We start from the raw sequence: 17,399 nt of genomic DNA, 5'->3' as shown, positions 1-17,399 counted from the left end.
TGAAGACTCCCACACTATGAAGTTGGATGGTACACAAAGAAATAGTCCCCAGTCTCTTGGAACTCTTCAGATGAGGGAAATTTACGATGATGAGCCTTTCTTATAGGGCAGTTGGTGGAGGATGCAGTACATGACATTAGACTTGTCGGTTATGAGGGTGAAGGTAAATCCTGGTAATTGATAACCTCTGTTACCGGGTGAATCCCGAATGGTGTCAAATTCACCATGATAATCCATGTTTATGTGTCTATTGCACGAATAAGACATGTAAGGTATGGGGGAGAAAGATTGTTTAGAGACTAGGAAAGTGTAGCAGTCTGGTTTAATATTCTTTGTTGTTTTGTTGACAGTTAATACACAGGACCACTGCTGCCATGTTAGGATCTTTTGCCACGCTAGCCGTGTTGACCAGCTACAACCAACGTCCACCTCTAGAGGAAGTGATGGCCTGGTTGGACTATGATGTTCTTGCTCTACTCTGGGGAATGGTGAGTAGGGGATGCTCCCATGTTTGCTCCGTTGACAATTGCTTCTGGGGGGAGTTTCACAAAGATGCTAAGTTAAACTTAACACTAAGTTGGACTTATAAAATTATGGAAAGCTGTTAGTATCTTTAAAATATTTTGTAAAATTTATATTAAAACGCATAAAATGTTGATTCAAATCATTCATATTTTCTATTATCAAGGAGATTTCATGTTCTTGATGTGGAATTTATGAAAAGTCTAAAATACTTGAATTTCTGCTTTTGAATAAATTTCATTTTAAAGCTACAAATGGCTCTCCATAATTTGTAAGTCCAACTTAGAGTTAAGTTCTACTTAGGATCTTTGTGAAACACCCCCCTGGTCTTATTTCATCGATGATATGTGGTTACGGTTGTAAGGGGTGTTAGGTTAGGTGAAGGGTTCTGGCTTCTTTATTGCAACTTTGTATAAACAGGGTTGAAGCCTTAACAAAACCCTCAGATCAATGAATTTAAAAGATTTCTCTCTGGATATTGATAGAAGTAGTAGTACTATATTATTATTATTATTATTATTGTTGCTGTTTTTGTTATTATTATTATTATAATTATTATTATTATTATTATTATTATTATTATTATTATTATTATTATTATTATTATTATTGTTGTTTTTGTTATTATTAGTATTATTCATTTGCTCTTTGCAGATGACCATAGTAGCCATCTTTTCTGAGACGGGCTTCTTTGACTATTGTGCTCTGCTCTCCTACAAGTGGGCTAAAGGCAAGATCTGGACACTGGTCACCATTCTTTGTCTCTTCTCTGGGATCGTATCTGCCTTCCTGGACAACGTCACAACCATTCTACTCATGACTCCTGTCACTATCAGGTATTTGATTGGTCTGTTGCATATCACCTGGGGTTGTTTCACAAAGATCCTAAGTCAAACTTAAAAGTTGGACTTGAACATTATGGAGAGCCATTTGTAGACTTAAAATAAAATATATTCAAAAGCAAAAATTCAAGTATTTAGACTTTTCATAAATTTCACATCAAGAACATAAAATATCCTTGATAATAGAAAATATGAATGATTTGAATCAACATTTTATGCCTTTTGAAATAACTTTTACAAAATATTTTTCATAATTGTTAAGTCAAACTTAGAGTTAAGTTCGACTGAGGATCTTTGTGAAACACCCCCCCCCCCCCGATCTACACTTATATTCATTTATATTTTCTTCTCTAGCTGTGAAATTTTTGTGGGTTCTGGTGACAATTGCTCTAGTCAACATCTTCCTACTACTGCTACCTCAACCTCGGCCTGTGGCCTTGATGAAATATTGCGTTAGTCGGGAAATTCTGAATTTGAAGGTTGATATATTTTGTTATATTGAACTCAGGAGCATTCATTATTTGTTCTCTTTTTGTTTTTCTTCCAGCCTTTGTGAGGTACTCAACATTGATCCTAGACACGTATTGATAGCCGAGGTAATTTTCTCGAACATCGGAGGGACGGCCACGGCCATCGGAGATCCTCCGAATGTCATCATTGTTGCCAACTCTGACATCGAAGCAGCAGTGAGTATTGTCTCTAAATGCCACCAATTGGCATCCTATTACAAACTTTTTTTTGTTTTCTTCATTTGCAAGACATTTTCAAAATAAATACCATTCTGTTTCTGCATTTTGAACTCAATAAGACCTTTAAATTGCAAAAGAATACATTAAAGCTAATCTTCAGTGCTGGTATGGGCATTGAATGTCAAGAGAACATGACTATAATTTATTCTGGATTGCTAATCCTGCAGTAGATTGATTGTTTGTACCTGTAAATTAAAAACGACCTAACAAAATCTTGCTGGAAATCATCTTCAATTTTAAAAAAATAAAAAAATCCCCTCATTTACACATACTTACCTTGATTTCCTTATCTTTCTATGCTCATTACTCGGCCCCTATACATTTTCTACCAAAATTGTTTGGCACATGTCATTTATTTGTAATCTTGAACATTCAATTTTGATGGATTCTGTGAGAATTTATTCTCTATCATTACCAGAACTCAAGCTTATCTTTAATATAGGCTTATCAACCTCACTTATTATAATATTATTAACCATGAAAACTTTGAACATTGTAAGATTGTTATATTGCAGGATGTCAAGAAAACATAAAATATGGGATTTTTTTTTCTTCATCTTTTTATTCATATTCAGTTAGAGATTTTACAACAATTTTTTTCTTCAATCCTTTATGTAAACATGTAATAAATTCTAACACTCTTCATGAAAAATATTATCATTATTTCATGATTGTCTTCCTTCATGTTTATCTAGCTTTTTGTTGCTTTTTGTGTATCATCTTCAAGTGTAACATTCTGTTCAATTTGTTGAGTAGAATTCTTTGGAATGATATTACAATAGAACCTGTTTTGATGAACACTATGATGGCAAAGTCCTGTTTTAGCAAGGGCATTTTCAGGTTCCATTTCCTTGTACACTATTGTTTTAAAGCCCTGGGCCCCATCGCACAAAACTTAACATTGATGGTAACTTTGCCATCAATGGTAACTACCATGCAAAGCTTGATTTTGATTGGCTGTTGAGCCCTGTTACCATGGCAGATACCATTGATGGCAAAGTTACCATCAATGGTAAGTGTTATGCAATGGGCCCAGGTATACCAAGGTTTCATTATTAGGTCATTTTTGTTTGTCTAAAGGAGTGTGGTAAGACACGGCTCCCCTTTATTACATTAAAGTTATGAACTCTCACCTTATGTTATCATTTTGTGCATGTTGAGCTCAACAGTTGAAAATTACTCATTCATATTTTATCATGACATTTTTGTCTGTGTGCATCATTGATTCGATTCAAAATTCAATTCAATTAAAATGGTTTAATTCATTTAAAAACTTTCGCGGCCAGAGAGCCAAATTGCAATTTCTTTTTACAATTTATATACATCAGTGACAAAGTAAAATTACATGTAATACATATGCGTAATAACATTATGGTATTAAAATTCCAATTTGTTTTGTATACCGGCATATAATATATATAATATATAATTGTGCTTCTACAACACCTGCTCCTGCTAGTATTGCTCAGCGATTCAGTACATTAATCAAACTCCTAATCCCAACCCCGGACAAGAAACCTACTCCGCACCCAACCTCAACACTAAGCAAATTCAACCCCACATCCCAGATAAAAAAAAAGCCTTGAGCAACATGGTAATTAATACCAAGGTCCCTTTCATAACAATATCAATTTGATGAAGTTTCACCTTGTGGTATAATATATGTTGCATGTTAAGCACGACATAATGCAATGACAGTTTTAGAAATAGTTTTACTCATCCATATTTATTCATTCATGACATCTTTGTGTACATCACTGAATTAATTCAATTTGACAGGAAAAGAGGTATCCTTATATATTGGTGAGTATATGATGAACATTTTTATTTCCCCAAGTGAATGCTCTACTAGCGTTGGTTGTTTCCTTTTTGTGCTATAGATTGGTGTTGCTTTGTTCTTAATTAATTGTGTTTATCCACTAATCTAGTATTGCATGTTGGTGATATGGTGATAACGGTGTAACCTCGGTGCTAATGGTCTAACCTTGGCGCTAACAGTCTAACCTTGGCGCTAACGGTCTAACCTTGGCGCTAACGGTCTAAACTTGGCGTTAACGGTCTAACCTAGTTGTTAATGGTCTAACCTTGGTGTTAACAGTCTATTACCTTGTTGTGAACGGTGTAACCTTGGTGTTAACGGTCTAACCTTGGTGTTAACGGTCTATTAGCTTGGTGTGAACGGTACAACCTTGGTGTTAACGGTCTAACCTTGGTGTTAACGGTCTATTACCTTGGTGTGAACGGTGTATCCTTGGTGTGAACGGTACAACCTTGGTGTTAACGGTCTAACCTTGGTGTTAATGGTTGAGACTTCTGGGTATACATACTTTTATTCCTGCTATTGGTACTGACAGAGGATTACATTAAAATTACATAAAAATATGATTTAGATACATCAGGAGATATATAAAATCCCCCCTCCCCCCCCCCCCCACAAAAAAAAATGAAATAAATAAAATAAAAGATCACAATCACAACAAAGGTGGGAGACTTTAATAGTTAAGGGTTTCTCCCTTAGCAAAAGCCGCATGGCAGTTAACTAAAAGTCATCTTTTGTGTGTGTTCTACTCTACTCACAAGCTGATTTTTCTAGTGTAATTACGTTCTGTAGACTTGTGATACCTCTTAACAAGAGTGGTACTTCAATGCCATATTTTACTGCTGTATATTAAACAGCATGGGACCTTTAAGATACAGAAACGGAAGATATTTTCTTTGATTGCTTCCTGTAAATGTTTCCTCTCTCTTAGTGCTGGATTAATGTTAAGCCATGTGCTAGTCAGTTATCCACCATAACAGTGCTCTTAGCATTTTAAACCACCAAAAAATGTAACTGAATAATTTTTATTTTACTATGAAAAAAAGTGTATATGATAAGAGCTCACGATCAATTGGGCAAAAAGAATTTCCATTTTCGGTTTAACTTAATAAAATTTGGAGTGGACTTTAAAGAATTATTATTATTATTATTATAAATTTTGAAGTAAGATATTATTAAAAAGTATTTGTATCAAGATAAAAGATATTAATAAAAACATGTTTTGTGAAATCTTAGTCGTGAAACTTGTTTGTAAATGTTGGTGGCACTGTAATGGTCAAGGTATATGGTAACAGGAAGAGGTGTAATTTTAGTTTTATTCTTGTTGTCTACCTATCTGTCTGTCTATATTATTAATATTATTGTCATTTTTCTCGTTTGCATGAAAATCCCTCCATATCTAGCCTTCATGTTTTACATGCTTTACATCCATTTATTCCCTTTTTCCATTCATTTGCCCCTTTGAAAGCTGCCAGTGACCAGCTCTTAAAATGCTGCATGGAGAACATGGAACATCGTGCGTTGACTGGAAACTGAGATTGATGTGTTTTTCTAGGAAAACTAATACCTTCAAGTGTACCTATTACCTTAAAAATACTTGGTGTATAGCAAGAGTGTTTAACATCAGCCTCAAGAAAACTTTACCCACCATTCTATATGCCATAAAAGGATAGTAAGGGGTTTGAAGAAAATAGAGAATAGCTTAAAACTTGGCGCACACGGAACCCGAGTCAGGTTTTGTTTCTGCACGGGACTTAATCTATCTAAGTGTGTGCAGATGCGTTGAGTAGTCTACGTATCAAAAGTCACTGTTTTGTTTACTGCATGAGTGTGTCTTTTAACCCCAAATCAACTTATTACAAGGCTTGGATTGCTCTTTAATTGTTTTCAGATTTATTATATTTTATCAGAGCAATGAATGTAGCATGAAAAGAAAATTGTTATTGTTGCCAATTTGAAAAGCAGCATGTGAGCAGTTTAGCCCGGCCTTAAAAAAATCCTGTCCTGATCTGGTGAAAGGTATGGGCATAAGGCCTAAAATAAAATCTTGTTGTATTGCCCTTTGGGAACCAAAACATGGGTCGGTCGGCCAGAATTTTTAATTTTTTTAAAACTTTTTTTTTGTTGCCCTCTTTTGGCTGATATTTCTCAGTTTTTAATGCTTTAATACATGTGTTTCAACGTCATCATTCCATCGATATCTTTTCGATCACCTCATAATTATCCATGGTTTGCACGAGTGAGAATTTTTTAATAGATTGATTTTATTCATTTATATCCCATTCAAACAAACAAAATACCTTTTTTTTTAAAATTCATTAATAAAAATAAAAAATAAAAAAAGGTTAAAAAAAATAATAACTATTTCAAAATACCGACCATAGATTTTCAGATTTTTGGGTTGGTTGCAAAGGGCAATACAACAAGTTTTTATTTTAGGCCTAATGTAGGCCCTGTATTGGTGAAGTCTACACTCAATGATTAACCCAAGATTATGTGACATGAAATGTAATGCTTTTTGCATTGTTAGAATGAGTTCAATACTCAGAAGTTTTGTTCAAGTGCCTCATGCTTGCACTTTTGCCTTTGGCATTAACTGGACTGGGATTTGAACTTAGAACCTACGTGTTTGGTGTCAGGGCATGATTAAGAAACACCCTCTAGACTACCATAAGTTTCTTACCTCATGTTCTCTTTTTGTGTTTTATGTATATTGTATAATGTTAAGTAACAAATATATTTCATATTTGTTATTATAAAAGAAGGGTCAACCTTTATATAAGGATTATGTTTCCTTTCAGGTTGCAACCTATTCAGTTTATTTTATGTCCTTGTCCAATATGTTCTTAATGTGTATTTTATGTTATAAAGCTGATTGTTATGTGAAATGTTGTCTTTTTAAAGACCGTCTGTCCTAGTGTGGACAGGAGGGATGAGACCTCCCAGGGTGGTGACTGACAGGTGGTTATCTCATCAAATCAGCTGTCAATTGACATAAGAAAAAGAGGATCATGGGATACCAACAGGCACCGATTAGGCATTGTGTTCTATATAGAGGGAGCAAGTAGTACAGTGGGCCTTTAAGTGAATGAAATGAAATTGAATTTAATTTAAATTTCTGTGTATTTCCTCCGCAGGGCATAGGCTTTGCAAATTTTACACTTCATATGTGTTTGGGGATAGTCTTCTGTATGATCGCAGGGTATGGAGCCCTAAGGCTGCTCTATAGAGGCATCAATCTCCATTCTATGGAGCCGAAAGCTATCAGAGGTAAGCAGGTTTAAAGAGAAGGTTGAGTTCTGGGAAAACGTGAAAAATACTTTGTGAGCGTTTTTATTGTTATTATGCAAGTGTAGAAGAACATCAGATTAAAAATGTTCCCTGGAAAGCATGGCTCTTCAAATGCTTTCACATTCTAAATATGGCACGTAACAACATAAAAATCGGGACAGATTTTTATGCCACATGTTTGTGTAGCCTCATATACATCTTTCTGTGTACAGTGCTTGTAACTTAATTACCGAGACTGGGCAAATTTCTTATCATCATTTTGATGATTCCGGAACCTTGCAGTGTACACACCAATGTGCTAGATGATCAACTTTTTCTGATCAATTCCACAACATTTCTTTTTCAATGCAATTGCATGACCAGAACTCAACTTTATCTTTAACGTGAAATTGCTCCTGAATTTTGTGCATATATCCATTGTCTAGCCTTGTATGGTTGAAGGCATTCATCTTCTCTTCATTTTTTTAAATACAAACACTTGTTGCTGTGCACCCAATATTCTAAATATTGGGCCTACCCCCAGGGGCTGAATATCTGTCAGGTTTCAACACACTTTTAATGTGGGTCAAAATCTGTAGGAAATCTCAAATAAACTGATTTGACTGTAAGGTGTAGGGCTACCTGTACACATTTGTTTAATTTCCCATCTTTTCTGAATAGAATTGAAGCATGAGATTGAGATATGGCGTCGGGCAGCAGTACGGATCATGGTAGCGTCCAAGGAAGAGAATACAGTCAAAGCTTTACTGCTCCAGAAAGTCTCCCAACTTGAAACACAACTCAGAAACCAAATTTATGAACAGAGGTAAGGACGAAACGGATTAATGATAATAGAAAGAAGGAAAAAAATACTATTCCTTTCTTGTATAGCACATATCACATATTACAATGATATAATGTCTCTATGTACTTCTTAAGGACTGTGGATATTATTATCCCAGCTTTAGCTCTGTCTTTAGCGCATTTCATTGCGTCTAAATTTTTGCATGCCCCAGAGAAACACATGTTTTGATTTTTTTTTAAATTTGCACAGGGAAAAGAAAAAATTGTGCACGGTCACGTGGTGTCATTTTACCAATTACCTACATTCTAAAACCTATTTTATTACATCAGATGATTAAACACCAATGTCACCTTTGTCTCATCTCGGCCAGAAATTAGAATTACCTTTAATTAACTGGTTTCTGTTGAACTATTGTATTTGTTAAAGTCTTTTCCATCTTTGGTTTCAAATTTTACAGACATACTGCTAATGAAGATGTCAACTGGAGGGAAAAACTGCAAGATTTAGAACAAAGGGTAAATAAAATTTCAACTCTTATGCATTGGTAATAATAGTAATAAATGTTTCTTATACAGTGCTTAACCATTTACAACCCGTTCAACCAAAGCATTTACAGTATTATCATTACCTTGATTCAAGTACTATTCCACACGTTCCAGTGCACATTCTCCACTCCCAGGGAATATTCTAACTAGTCACATTTTTATGGGCATGCAATTAGTGCTAATCCTTTCGCATTGTTCTTTTCAGGTCTGCCAATAGATAAACTAATTTACCAAATATATCAATTAGTAGGTGGTTTCCCGGCAAAATTTTTATCATCATGTATTAGTCAAAACATATTCTTTCACATGATTGGTAAATGGTAATAAGAGCTTCCATTTAATTTTTTGAAATTGGGGTGTTTCTCAAAAAATGTAAATTCTGTAGATTTGTGACCACGATTTGTACCTCCATTGGGAAACCAATGTCAGTAAGTGATGAGAAAAAATAGTGGCATGAACGGCCTGCCATAGTTAAGTTCAACTTAAAGATGAAATTCAAAGAAAATCACAAATATGTCAACTAATGTATTACTAGAAACTGCCATCGCACAGGTTTTAGGTCAACTACATATCGGGTGATTTATAAAAATTTAAATGCAACCACCTCCATAGCAGCGGGGATATACGAGAGATTCGCCAGGAAAATACAGATGTTTTAATGACGTCACTATATGGACCAATACTGCCCAAGCAGAGGACATCCCATAAAGAATGAACATAATTGCAATGCTATTATTTGTCAAATTATAATGAGTTGAGTGTATATAAATGTCATGGCATGTCAAACCTTTCAAAAGGGGATATGACCCGATTCTGATACCTAAAATCTTTTGCTTGTAAATAAACAGGATAGGGATTAATTCACAATCAAAGAAACCAGACTTTTAAATTGAAAAACCACCGGAATGATATTAAGGACGGCATTCGTTCCCTCTTTAAACACCGAACATACCGCGGTGTGTGCAGCTGAATATACAATGGCGACAGATTCCTTTATTTTTGTATCGCTGCATTTGTCATCAAAATAAAACCATGCGTGTGGTTTAGAGTGAGGCAATAGATTATACATTTAGCCTGACGGTAGTGAAGTAAGAGAAAGAACTCGAGAGAAGATGAAAACACAGGCACTGAAAATGTGTGAGATGTCATGGGACATCGTCTGCTTGTGCAAATCATGTCCATACTGTGATCTCACACATCTCAGTAGCGTTCGGAGAGCTCTGTAGATGCTATGCCGGGGCTGTATTCAAGCATTTTGTAATTTATAATAATCATTACTTCGAATGTTTCCAGGCATTAAATTTTGATAACCTTGTCAAATCAAAGTTTCAACTTTGCAATAATGAAATAAAAGTTAGTTTTTAATATCAATGAATATCTACTTTAAAGTCGATTTTAATCTTTGTGAAACACTCCCCTTGGTGTTCAAACCCACATTTGCATTCCCAGTGAGGTGAATAAACAACTCAACTATGACACCTCTTAGGGGATTAACCTACATCGTATGTAGGATAGGAATGGAATAATTAGCTGCCCTTCTTCAAAATGGCATCACTGGTATCCTACGCCTATTTCTGCATATTACTGAAAGTCATGTATTTGGGGAAAAGATATGTATACAGAAACTTTATCGGAAAGTTTAATTGTTACCAATTTGAATGCATTTACAATTATTGTAGTACTATGTACGCTGTAATACACTGTATTTACCGGTACTTTACTTATTTTTTTATAGTTTGCTTGTAAAGTACCTTATAGAGAAGCCTATGAATACTATTCACTTTATAAACACTGCATGATTGTTATTATTTCAACTTATTAACTTCTTTTTGTCCGCAGTACCGCATCACAGATCATGTCTTATTGGCGAAATGCAGCTTCGTATTGCTAGTCACAATACTCTTATTCTTCATTCATTCAGTAGTAGACACCATTTACTTAGATCTTGGTAAGTTTATTTGATCATTATAGTTATGAGGATATGATTTTTACTGAGCAAATTATAATTCATGTTATTACAGTGACAACTTGGAGAGCATTGAAGCTATTCAAACCAAATTTAGATGAATATGTATGAGCATGCAAGGATGAAGCGATTAGATTTGGGGTGGAAGAGGTCAAAGGTTAAATACAAGGGTCAAGATAGAAATACCAGAAATTAACTTGTTACTGTGATAACTTGAAAAGCATTTATTTAAAGCAATCCAAACCAGACACAAATGAAGTATATTTATGAGCATGCAAGGATGAAGTGATTAGATTTAGAGTGGAAAAGGTCAAATTTCAAAGGTCACAGGGTCATAAGAGTGTCCAAATAATACAAGAAAATACAACCTTATGCAATAACTTGAAATAAATGAATCAATTCAAACCAAGCTTTAATATATGAAGTATATATGAGGATGCAGGAATGAACTAATTAGATTTTGGGTGAAATAGGTCAAAGATCACAGGTCATAACCCCCAGAAAATCCCAGATAATATGTTATTACTGTGATAATGGAACAAAAAAATTAACTCAATGTCAATCAAACTGGGCTCAATTATTTAAAACCACTAAAGAAATTAAATGACAAGAATGTAGGTCCGTAAGGTCAGATTTTAAAAGTCACAGGATAATTGATCAATGAATTTACATTTTGGCGAAGGCGTATTAAAGACGCAACCTTAGTCATCAATAATGTGGCTTCTGACTTATGATATTGCCATTTTTTAGGGCTTGTGTGTTTGTTTATAATATTGACTTTCTGTATTTCACTGCACGCAATTTAGTTAAACCCAATGCCAGGACTAAAGTTATTTTAAACAAACAAAAGATTTAGTCCTCATTTACTCCGCAACTTGGGATGGAGCTTAAATCCAGTGTTTTGTTTCAACTTTAGTTGAAAATGGACCATTTTATTTTCAAAAGGGTTTTATAAGTGTTAGTGTTAATACACCTGTAAATCCTCTGTATTTACTCTCGTGTTTATTAATTCAGTCAGTTTCAAAACAAGATGCAGTAAATCATGAAGGTCATTAGATATTGATAGTATAAAAAGCTATGATTGTAATATTATTATTATTAGTATGATATTATGATATATGATATGATATATATCCAGATGTTATGAAGAGAATTGTAAAGTACATTTTCTTATTTGTCAAAAACTTTTTTTTTCTTCAGGTTGGATATCTGTTATTGGAGCAGTAGCTATCCTTCTTTTAGCGGATGTGCATGATATTGAGAATGTTATGCATCGTGTGGAATGGGCTACCTTGCTCTTTTTTGCAGCTCTTTTTGTTCTCATGGAGGTGGGTGTTAATATTTTTAATGGGGGAGAGGAGGATGAGGGGAAGAGGAAGGGGACAAAAAGGAAGGGGGAGGGGGAGGAAGATGTTGTTGATATTGAGAATGTCATGCATCGTGTGGAATGGGCTACCTTGCTCTTTTTGTTCTCATGGAGGTGGCTCTTAAAGTTTGTTAATGGGGGGGGGGGGGGGCAAAAAGGAAGGGAGGGAGGAGGGTGTGGGAGAGATGTGCTTGTTATTGAGAATGTTATGCATCATGTGGAATGGGCTTCCTTGCTCTTCTTTGAAGCTCTGTTTGTTTTGGTGGAAGTGGGTATCAAGAAATGTTGTAATGGAGGAGGAAGTGGAGGAGGAGGAGGAGGAGGAGGAGGAGGAGGAGGAGGAGGAGGAGGAGGAGGAGGAGGAGGAGGAGGGGGGGGGGATGGAGGGGGCAAGGAGGAGGATGTGCATGATATTGAGAATGTTTTGCAACTCTCTTTGTTTTGGTAGAGCTAGGTCTTCATTTTGATGAAGGTGGGTTCCAACAATTGTTTTTAAAAGGAGGAAAAATTTACTAGTATCATCATCATTATTATGTCACGTTGTTTTGATTATACAGGGTTTAACAGAGCTTGGTCTGATTGAGTACATTGGTAACTTTGTGGCTGGTATCATAGAGGTAAGTGTGTCCTGCTTTCCCTGCATATAAAGGCATCATTTAACAATGTTAAATCTGAGATGCATGGCCCTACGTGTTATCAGTGTCTGTGATATGGTGTAATATTAAGGCCTTAAAAAAATTGCGCTTCAAAATGACCGAGAAGTGCCTCAAAAAGTAAAAATCTTTGATTGACTGGTTTTTCCATACTCGTTTTCCCCAACTGTAGTGTTATGAAAATCGTTAGAAAACAGTCAGAACAACGCAAAACTTGGTTTTGATTTCCAATCATAAATATCTTGATAATCAGACAGGGGTTCCTGACTGACCTAAAGGTTTATAATTATCATTGCAGCATGAGCTAAATCCAGGGATTTGTTTCAGAATCTGAGACAAAGCTACCATATCAATGTCAATGTTTTAAAAAATCCTTTTTTTAAACTTTTTTTTTAAAAGAGTGAACAAATCCAAACAAAGGGGTCACGTTTTCACTATTTTTGCAAACCTGGGAATACGGTGTACAAATTTTTGCAAAAGTAAGGTACTTTTTGTCATTGTGTACTCAATAAGACTAAATACGGTTATTTTGTACCTGTTTTGAGCCAGAAATGGGTCATACTTTGTGGAAATGTTCTTGAAAGTATGCAAATAAGGGGGACATTTTTTACTCTGCTACGTTTCAAAGTCAAAATGGTTTGTTTGTTTTTTCCTGACTGCTAATAAAGCATGTGTATGCTTGTAAGTAAGTAACCAGATGGCTTTAAGTCCTCTTGTAATGAGATTTAATGGCTTATCAAAGGGGCACTAGTGCATGGACTTGGTATTTAACCTGGGACCTTCCAGTTACAGGACCACTGCTCTACCACTGGGCCATAGCGTCTCTCAGAGAAAACCAAAATTCTTGTTTGTTTTTAACCCTAGGATGTGCCTCCAGAAGCGAGACTGGCTGTAGCTCTTATTCTCATACTATGGGTGTCAGCCTTAGCTTCATCTTTCATCGACAACATCCCATTTACAACGGCCATGGTGAGTAGATACCTCCTCCTCACTTGTGTCTCTTCTTTACTGCAGCAATCGTTTTTAAAGTGTAAATGACTGGTAAAGGCTGATATGACTTGGTAAATCACAGCAAAAACATTTGCGATGTATTAAATTTATTTGACCGATATGAGAAAATTTGCACTGCATGCTCATCATAAATGCATGAGACAGGACTTGTCCTCCAACAATACCATTGCCATATTGAAATTCAGAAGAATGAATTTGGGATGATTTATAGTCTTAGTTATAATCTTTTATTATTCAAATGGGATTTACTGTAATGAAAATTATTCTTCATACTTTTACAGTTCTGAGTAAAAGCTTTGAACACTTCTGAAGCTACATGTAGATTTTCTAGAACTTTGAGATCATTGTGCTTTTGACAGTCAAAAGAACTGATTACAACCAACTGATTTTATTCATTAAGGCAAGAAGTCAAGAATGCAAAGGGCTGTTCTGGTACCTTTGCATTGTTTTATGAAATATGTTGTTTAGAAATGAAATGTGATGTTATTTTGAACTTGATTGTACACTGTCATGTAATTCAGCTGAGGCTGCGAAATGATAATAATAAAACAAACTAAACTGATCAAAAAAAGAGGGGGCCAGTTTTCACAAATCCCTTGTAACAACACATGCTTCAATGGTACCAGATTCAGGACGGGTCAAGAAACTGGCTCTTGAAACTAAAAATCCTTTTGGAAGATTTTAACATCTTTTTATATTTCCATATTTATCAGATCCCTATTATCCTTGACCTTGCGGAGCGAGAGGAGTTAGGGCTCCCTCTACAGCCCTTAGTGTGGGCGTTGGCCTTTGGGGCATGCCTAGGAGGCAACGGAACGCTCATCGGTGCCTCAGCTAATGTAGTGTGTGCTGGGATAGCCGATCAGCATGGTTATGGCTTTACTTTCTATGACTTCTTTAAGTGAGTTTCATTATAAATAACATCTTTTACCATTGTCAGCTTTTTATATGCCTCCGCTACAAAGTAGCAGGAGGCATTATTTATAAAGTACAGTCCATACCAGAGAGATAGCATTACCTGGAGGGGCAAATAAGTATATTTTTACGCTTCAACATCAAAGTAAACATCAAAGTAAACATCAAAGTAAACATCAAAGTAAAGTAAGTAAACGTATACATTCAAGACTAAGATTGTTTTTAGAATACTACCCCAAAACTTCTGACATGACTGATGATGATAGATCACTGCTCATATAATCTACTTCAAGTTCATGAGATGTTTCAGCTTTAATTTTGTTTTATCTCTTCATGAACCAATAATCAGTCTTTTGTAATTTTATTTGTTATGACAATTACCATCGTTTACCATCGTTTACCATCGTTTACTATCTTTAAAGAAATATGTATAATATTTGCGTATCTTAAATCAAAGTTCCCCACTACTGTCCTCCCATTTGGAATTTTTTGCACTAATTAATTTGATATTTATAATAATCGGTAATTCATTTATATTTGTGGTAATTCTACTTATGTAAATTGTAGATCTTTTTTTTTTCTGTAAAACATCACAATCCGGCTGTGAACATACATGTTTCAATAAATCTTGAATCTTTCTTTTCTAGGGTCGGATTTCCCATGATGCTTTGCACCACCTTTGTTGCCATGATCTACCTCTTGATCTGCCATGTGGCGTTTGAGTGGCACTAGCCTTCCTTCGATCAACACACCTGTAGATGGTATGCTTTGGCCTGATGCTGCAGTTCATTTTTACACGACTACCAAGGAAGCATGTACAGTGAAACCTGTGGGTAAAGACCACTCAAAGGAGACAAATAAATGTCTTTACAGGCAGATGGACTTTATGTACAGGTTCCTTTATTATAAGTTTCAATGAGAACAGATTTTAAGAGAAACTAGGAATGTGGTCTGTATATAGATTAGACACTAGCGCTCTGACTTTGTTTCGAACACCTGACATCCTGATCATGAAACCACTGCTCTTCGACTGCCTTCTGGGATATTAATGTATCTACTTATTTTTTTTGTGTTTAAAGGTACCCTTCATTATTGTAAGCATTGAGTGTTTCATCAAGGAGACCCAGTGGTGTTGCTTCATATTCAAAGGTGTAGCACACGATCGTTAAGCTTAGTTGAAAATGACTGGAAGTCCAGAAAGTTTTAATTAGACAATGACTCATTGAAAGAGACATCTTTCCGTTATAGAAATTATCAGAAACTCAAGACAGAAAGAATATTGTGGATTCTTTAAAAACTTTTCTGTAAATGGAATTCTCTGTTAGAAAAATTACAAAATAAAAAGTCAAATGCATTTTCTGTTCTTCTTTTCTTATTTTTGTACTCGTATAGTCTAGATGTGTTAGGAATAAATGGTATTTGGATTTATCACTTTTGTATTGTTATGTATTATGTTTATAGCCATTTTGCATTTAAGCAATGAAAGAATTATTTGTCAAAAGCAAGAGCTACAAATTAAATGAAATATTTGCAAATAAGATTTATATATTCATACTTATAAACTGATATGTTGTGTTGTGCAAGTACTTGACCTAAAGCAAGACAATGCTATTTTGTGTGCTTAAGGCTTTGATTTTCTATTATACAATATAGTGCCTTAAATCAAAGGGAAAATATTGATGAATTTGTCTGTTTGTTTGAAGTAAATGTTGTGTCATCAGCTGTTAATCTCGGTCACAGAGTTATTATGATTATTATTAGATAAAGACAGTCATGCTGATGTATATGTAGCTTTCCATGACACTCTTGATTACTGACATATGAAAACAGAAATCATGTGCTCTGTTTGTGTATCTTTTTTTTCTTCATTTGAATATGATTGTTTCATGGCATGTAGATCTATTTTTGCCTACATTTGTAGTTGAATGTTTATAGATATTCTGAAATGGTATTACTAGTGGAGTGCATACAATTTACATCGCCTGGTAAAACATGTTCCCCAATGGAAATTTCTTTAGATTAAAGAGGGGCATGTGTGTGTGATTGTGGGTGATTTTTTTTCTCTGTTGGTGTGTGCATGTGTGTGTGTATATATCATATGTTTAATTAGGTTTTCATAGACTTGGATCAATAAGACTATATTATTTACATCTGAGGACTGTCCTCTAATGTCACTATTAAATCAATGTGAGTTATTGCCAATTCAGTACTGAAATTTGCAACTCTTTGATGCTGCGTACATGTGCATTCAATTTAGCAAGTTTTACTGCCATAATAATAATAATGATAATAATAATGAAAATGGTGATGATGATTATAGTTATACTAATGATATCAATAATACTTATATAATGAAACCTGTCTATAAAGACCACCCAAGAGAGACAAGAAAGGTGGTCTTAATAGGCAGGTGGTTTTTATGTACAGGTTCCTTTAATACATGTTTCAATGAGAAACCATTCTCTAGGGAAACAGAAAAAGAGGTCTTTGTAGACAGGTGGTCACTAAAGCAGGTTTGACTGTACTACTTCTACTAATGATAGTAACGACAATAATGATAATAGTAATATTTATAATACTACAATAATAGTTTCATGTAAATAATGCTTTCTATGTAGAGCTATATTCTATTTTAAATAAAACAAACTTGAACACAATCATGTTATAGATACAAATGTATGCATTTAAACTATTTTGGATCATCATAAAGGGAAAATATATCATATGTATTGCTGCCAATTAGAGGTATACATAATGTGATTTATGCTCATGAATTTTTTTTTCTTACAGATGCCTTTTTGTCTTTTGTTCTTCACGTATGTACAGTGTATTTTTATGATTTTTAAAGTCTATGTACAGAACTATCACACAGCGTTGAGAATTTCCAATAATTGCAATAATATTGAAAGAATTCCAAAAATCCCATTGAAATTGAT

General features: G+C 34.8%; 1 protein-coding gene across 4 annotated transcripts in view; it reads left to right on the top strand.

The window, feature by feature from the left end:
- The window catches only part of LOC575044 (P protein), a 39,602-nt gene extending 22,933 nt beyond the window's left edge, over nucleotides 1–16,669 (top strand). For 3 of the 4 annotated variants that reach the window (XM_030980596.1, XM_030980593.1, XM_030980594.1), the window contains 13 exons: nucleotides 351–488; nucleotides 1,177–1,358; nucleotides 1,912–2,050; nucleotides 3,893–3,916; nucleotides 7,070–7,202; nucleotides 7,884–8,028; nucleotides 8,465–8,522; nucleotides 10,392–10,500; nucleotides 11,719–11,846; nucleotides 12,442–12,501; nucleotides 13,402–13,506; nucleotides 14,262–14,449; nucleotides 15,111–16,669. In XM_030980596.1, the coding sequence (XP_030836456.1) occupies nucleotides 351–488; nucleotides 1,177–1,358; nucleotides 1,912–2,050; nucleotides 3,893–3,916; nucleotides 7,070–7,202; nucleotides 7,884–8,028; nucleotides 8,465–8,522; nucleotides 10,392–10,500; nucleotides 11,719–11,846; nucleotides 12,442–12,501; nucleotides 13,402–13,506; nucleotides 14,262–14,449; nucleotides 15,111–15,195 (1,494 nt within the window). In that variant the 3' untranslated portion in view covers nucleotides 15,196–16,669. The remainder of the gene's footprint in view (nucleotides 1–350; nucleotides 489–1,176; nucleotides 1,359–1,911; nucleotides 2,051–3,892; nucleotides 3,917–7,069; nucleotides 7,203–7,883; nucleotides 8,029–8,464; nucleotides 8,523–10,391; nucleotides 10,501–11,718; nucleotides 11,847–12,441; nucleotides 12,502–13,401; nucleotides 13,507–14,261; nucleotides 14,450–15,110) is intronic. The other variant, XM_030980595.1, reaches the window with a different exon arrangement.
- The last annotated feature ends 730 nt before the right edge of the window (nucleotides 16,670–17,399 follow it).

The sequence above is a fragment of the Strongylocentrotus purpuratus genome, unplaced genomic scaffold (genome assembly GCF_000002235.5).
Source record: "Strongylocentrotus purpuratus isolate Spur 01 unplaced genomic scaffold, Spur_5.0 spur5_scaffold_11, whole genome shotgun sequence".
Classification (NCBI taxonomy): domain Eukaryota; kingdom Metazoa; phylum Echinodermata; class Echinoidea; order Camarodonta; family Strongylocentrotidae; genus Strongylocentrotus; species Strongylocentrotus purpuratus.
This window is presented reverse-complemented; position numbering and strand designations above follow the sequence as displayed.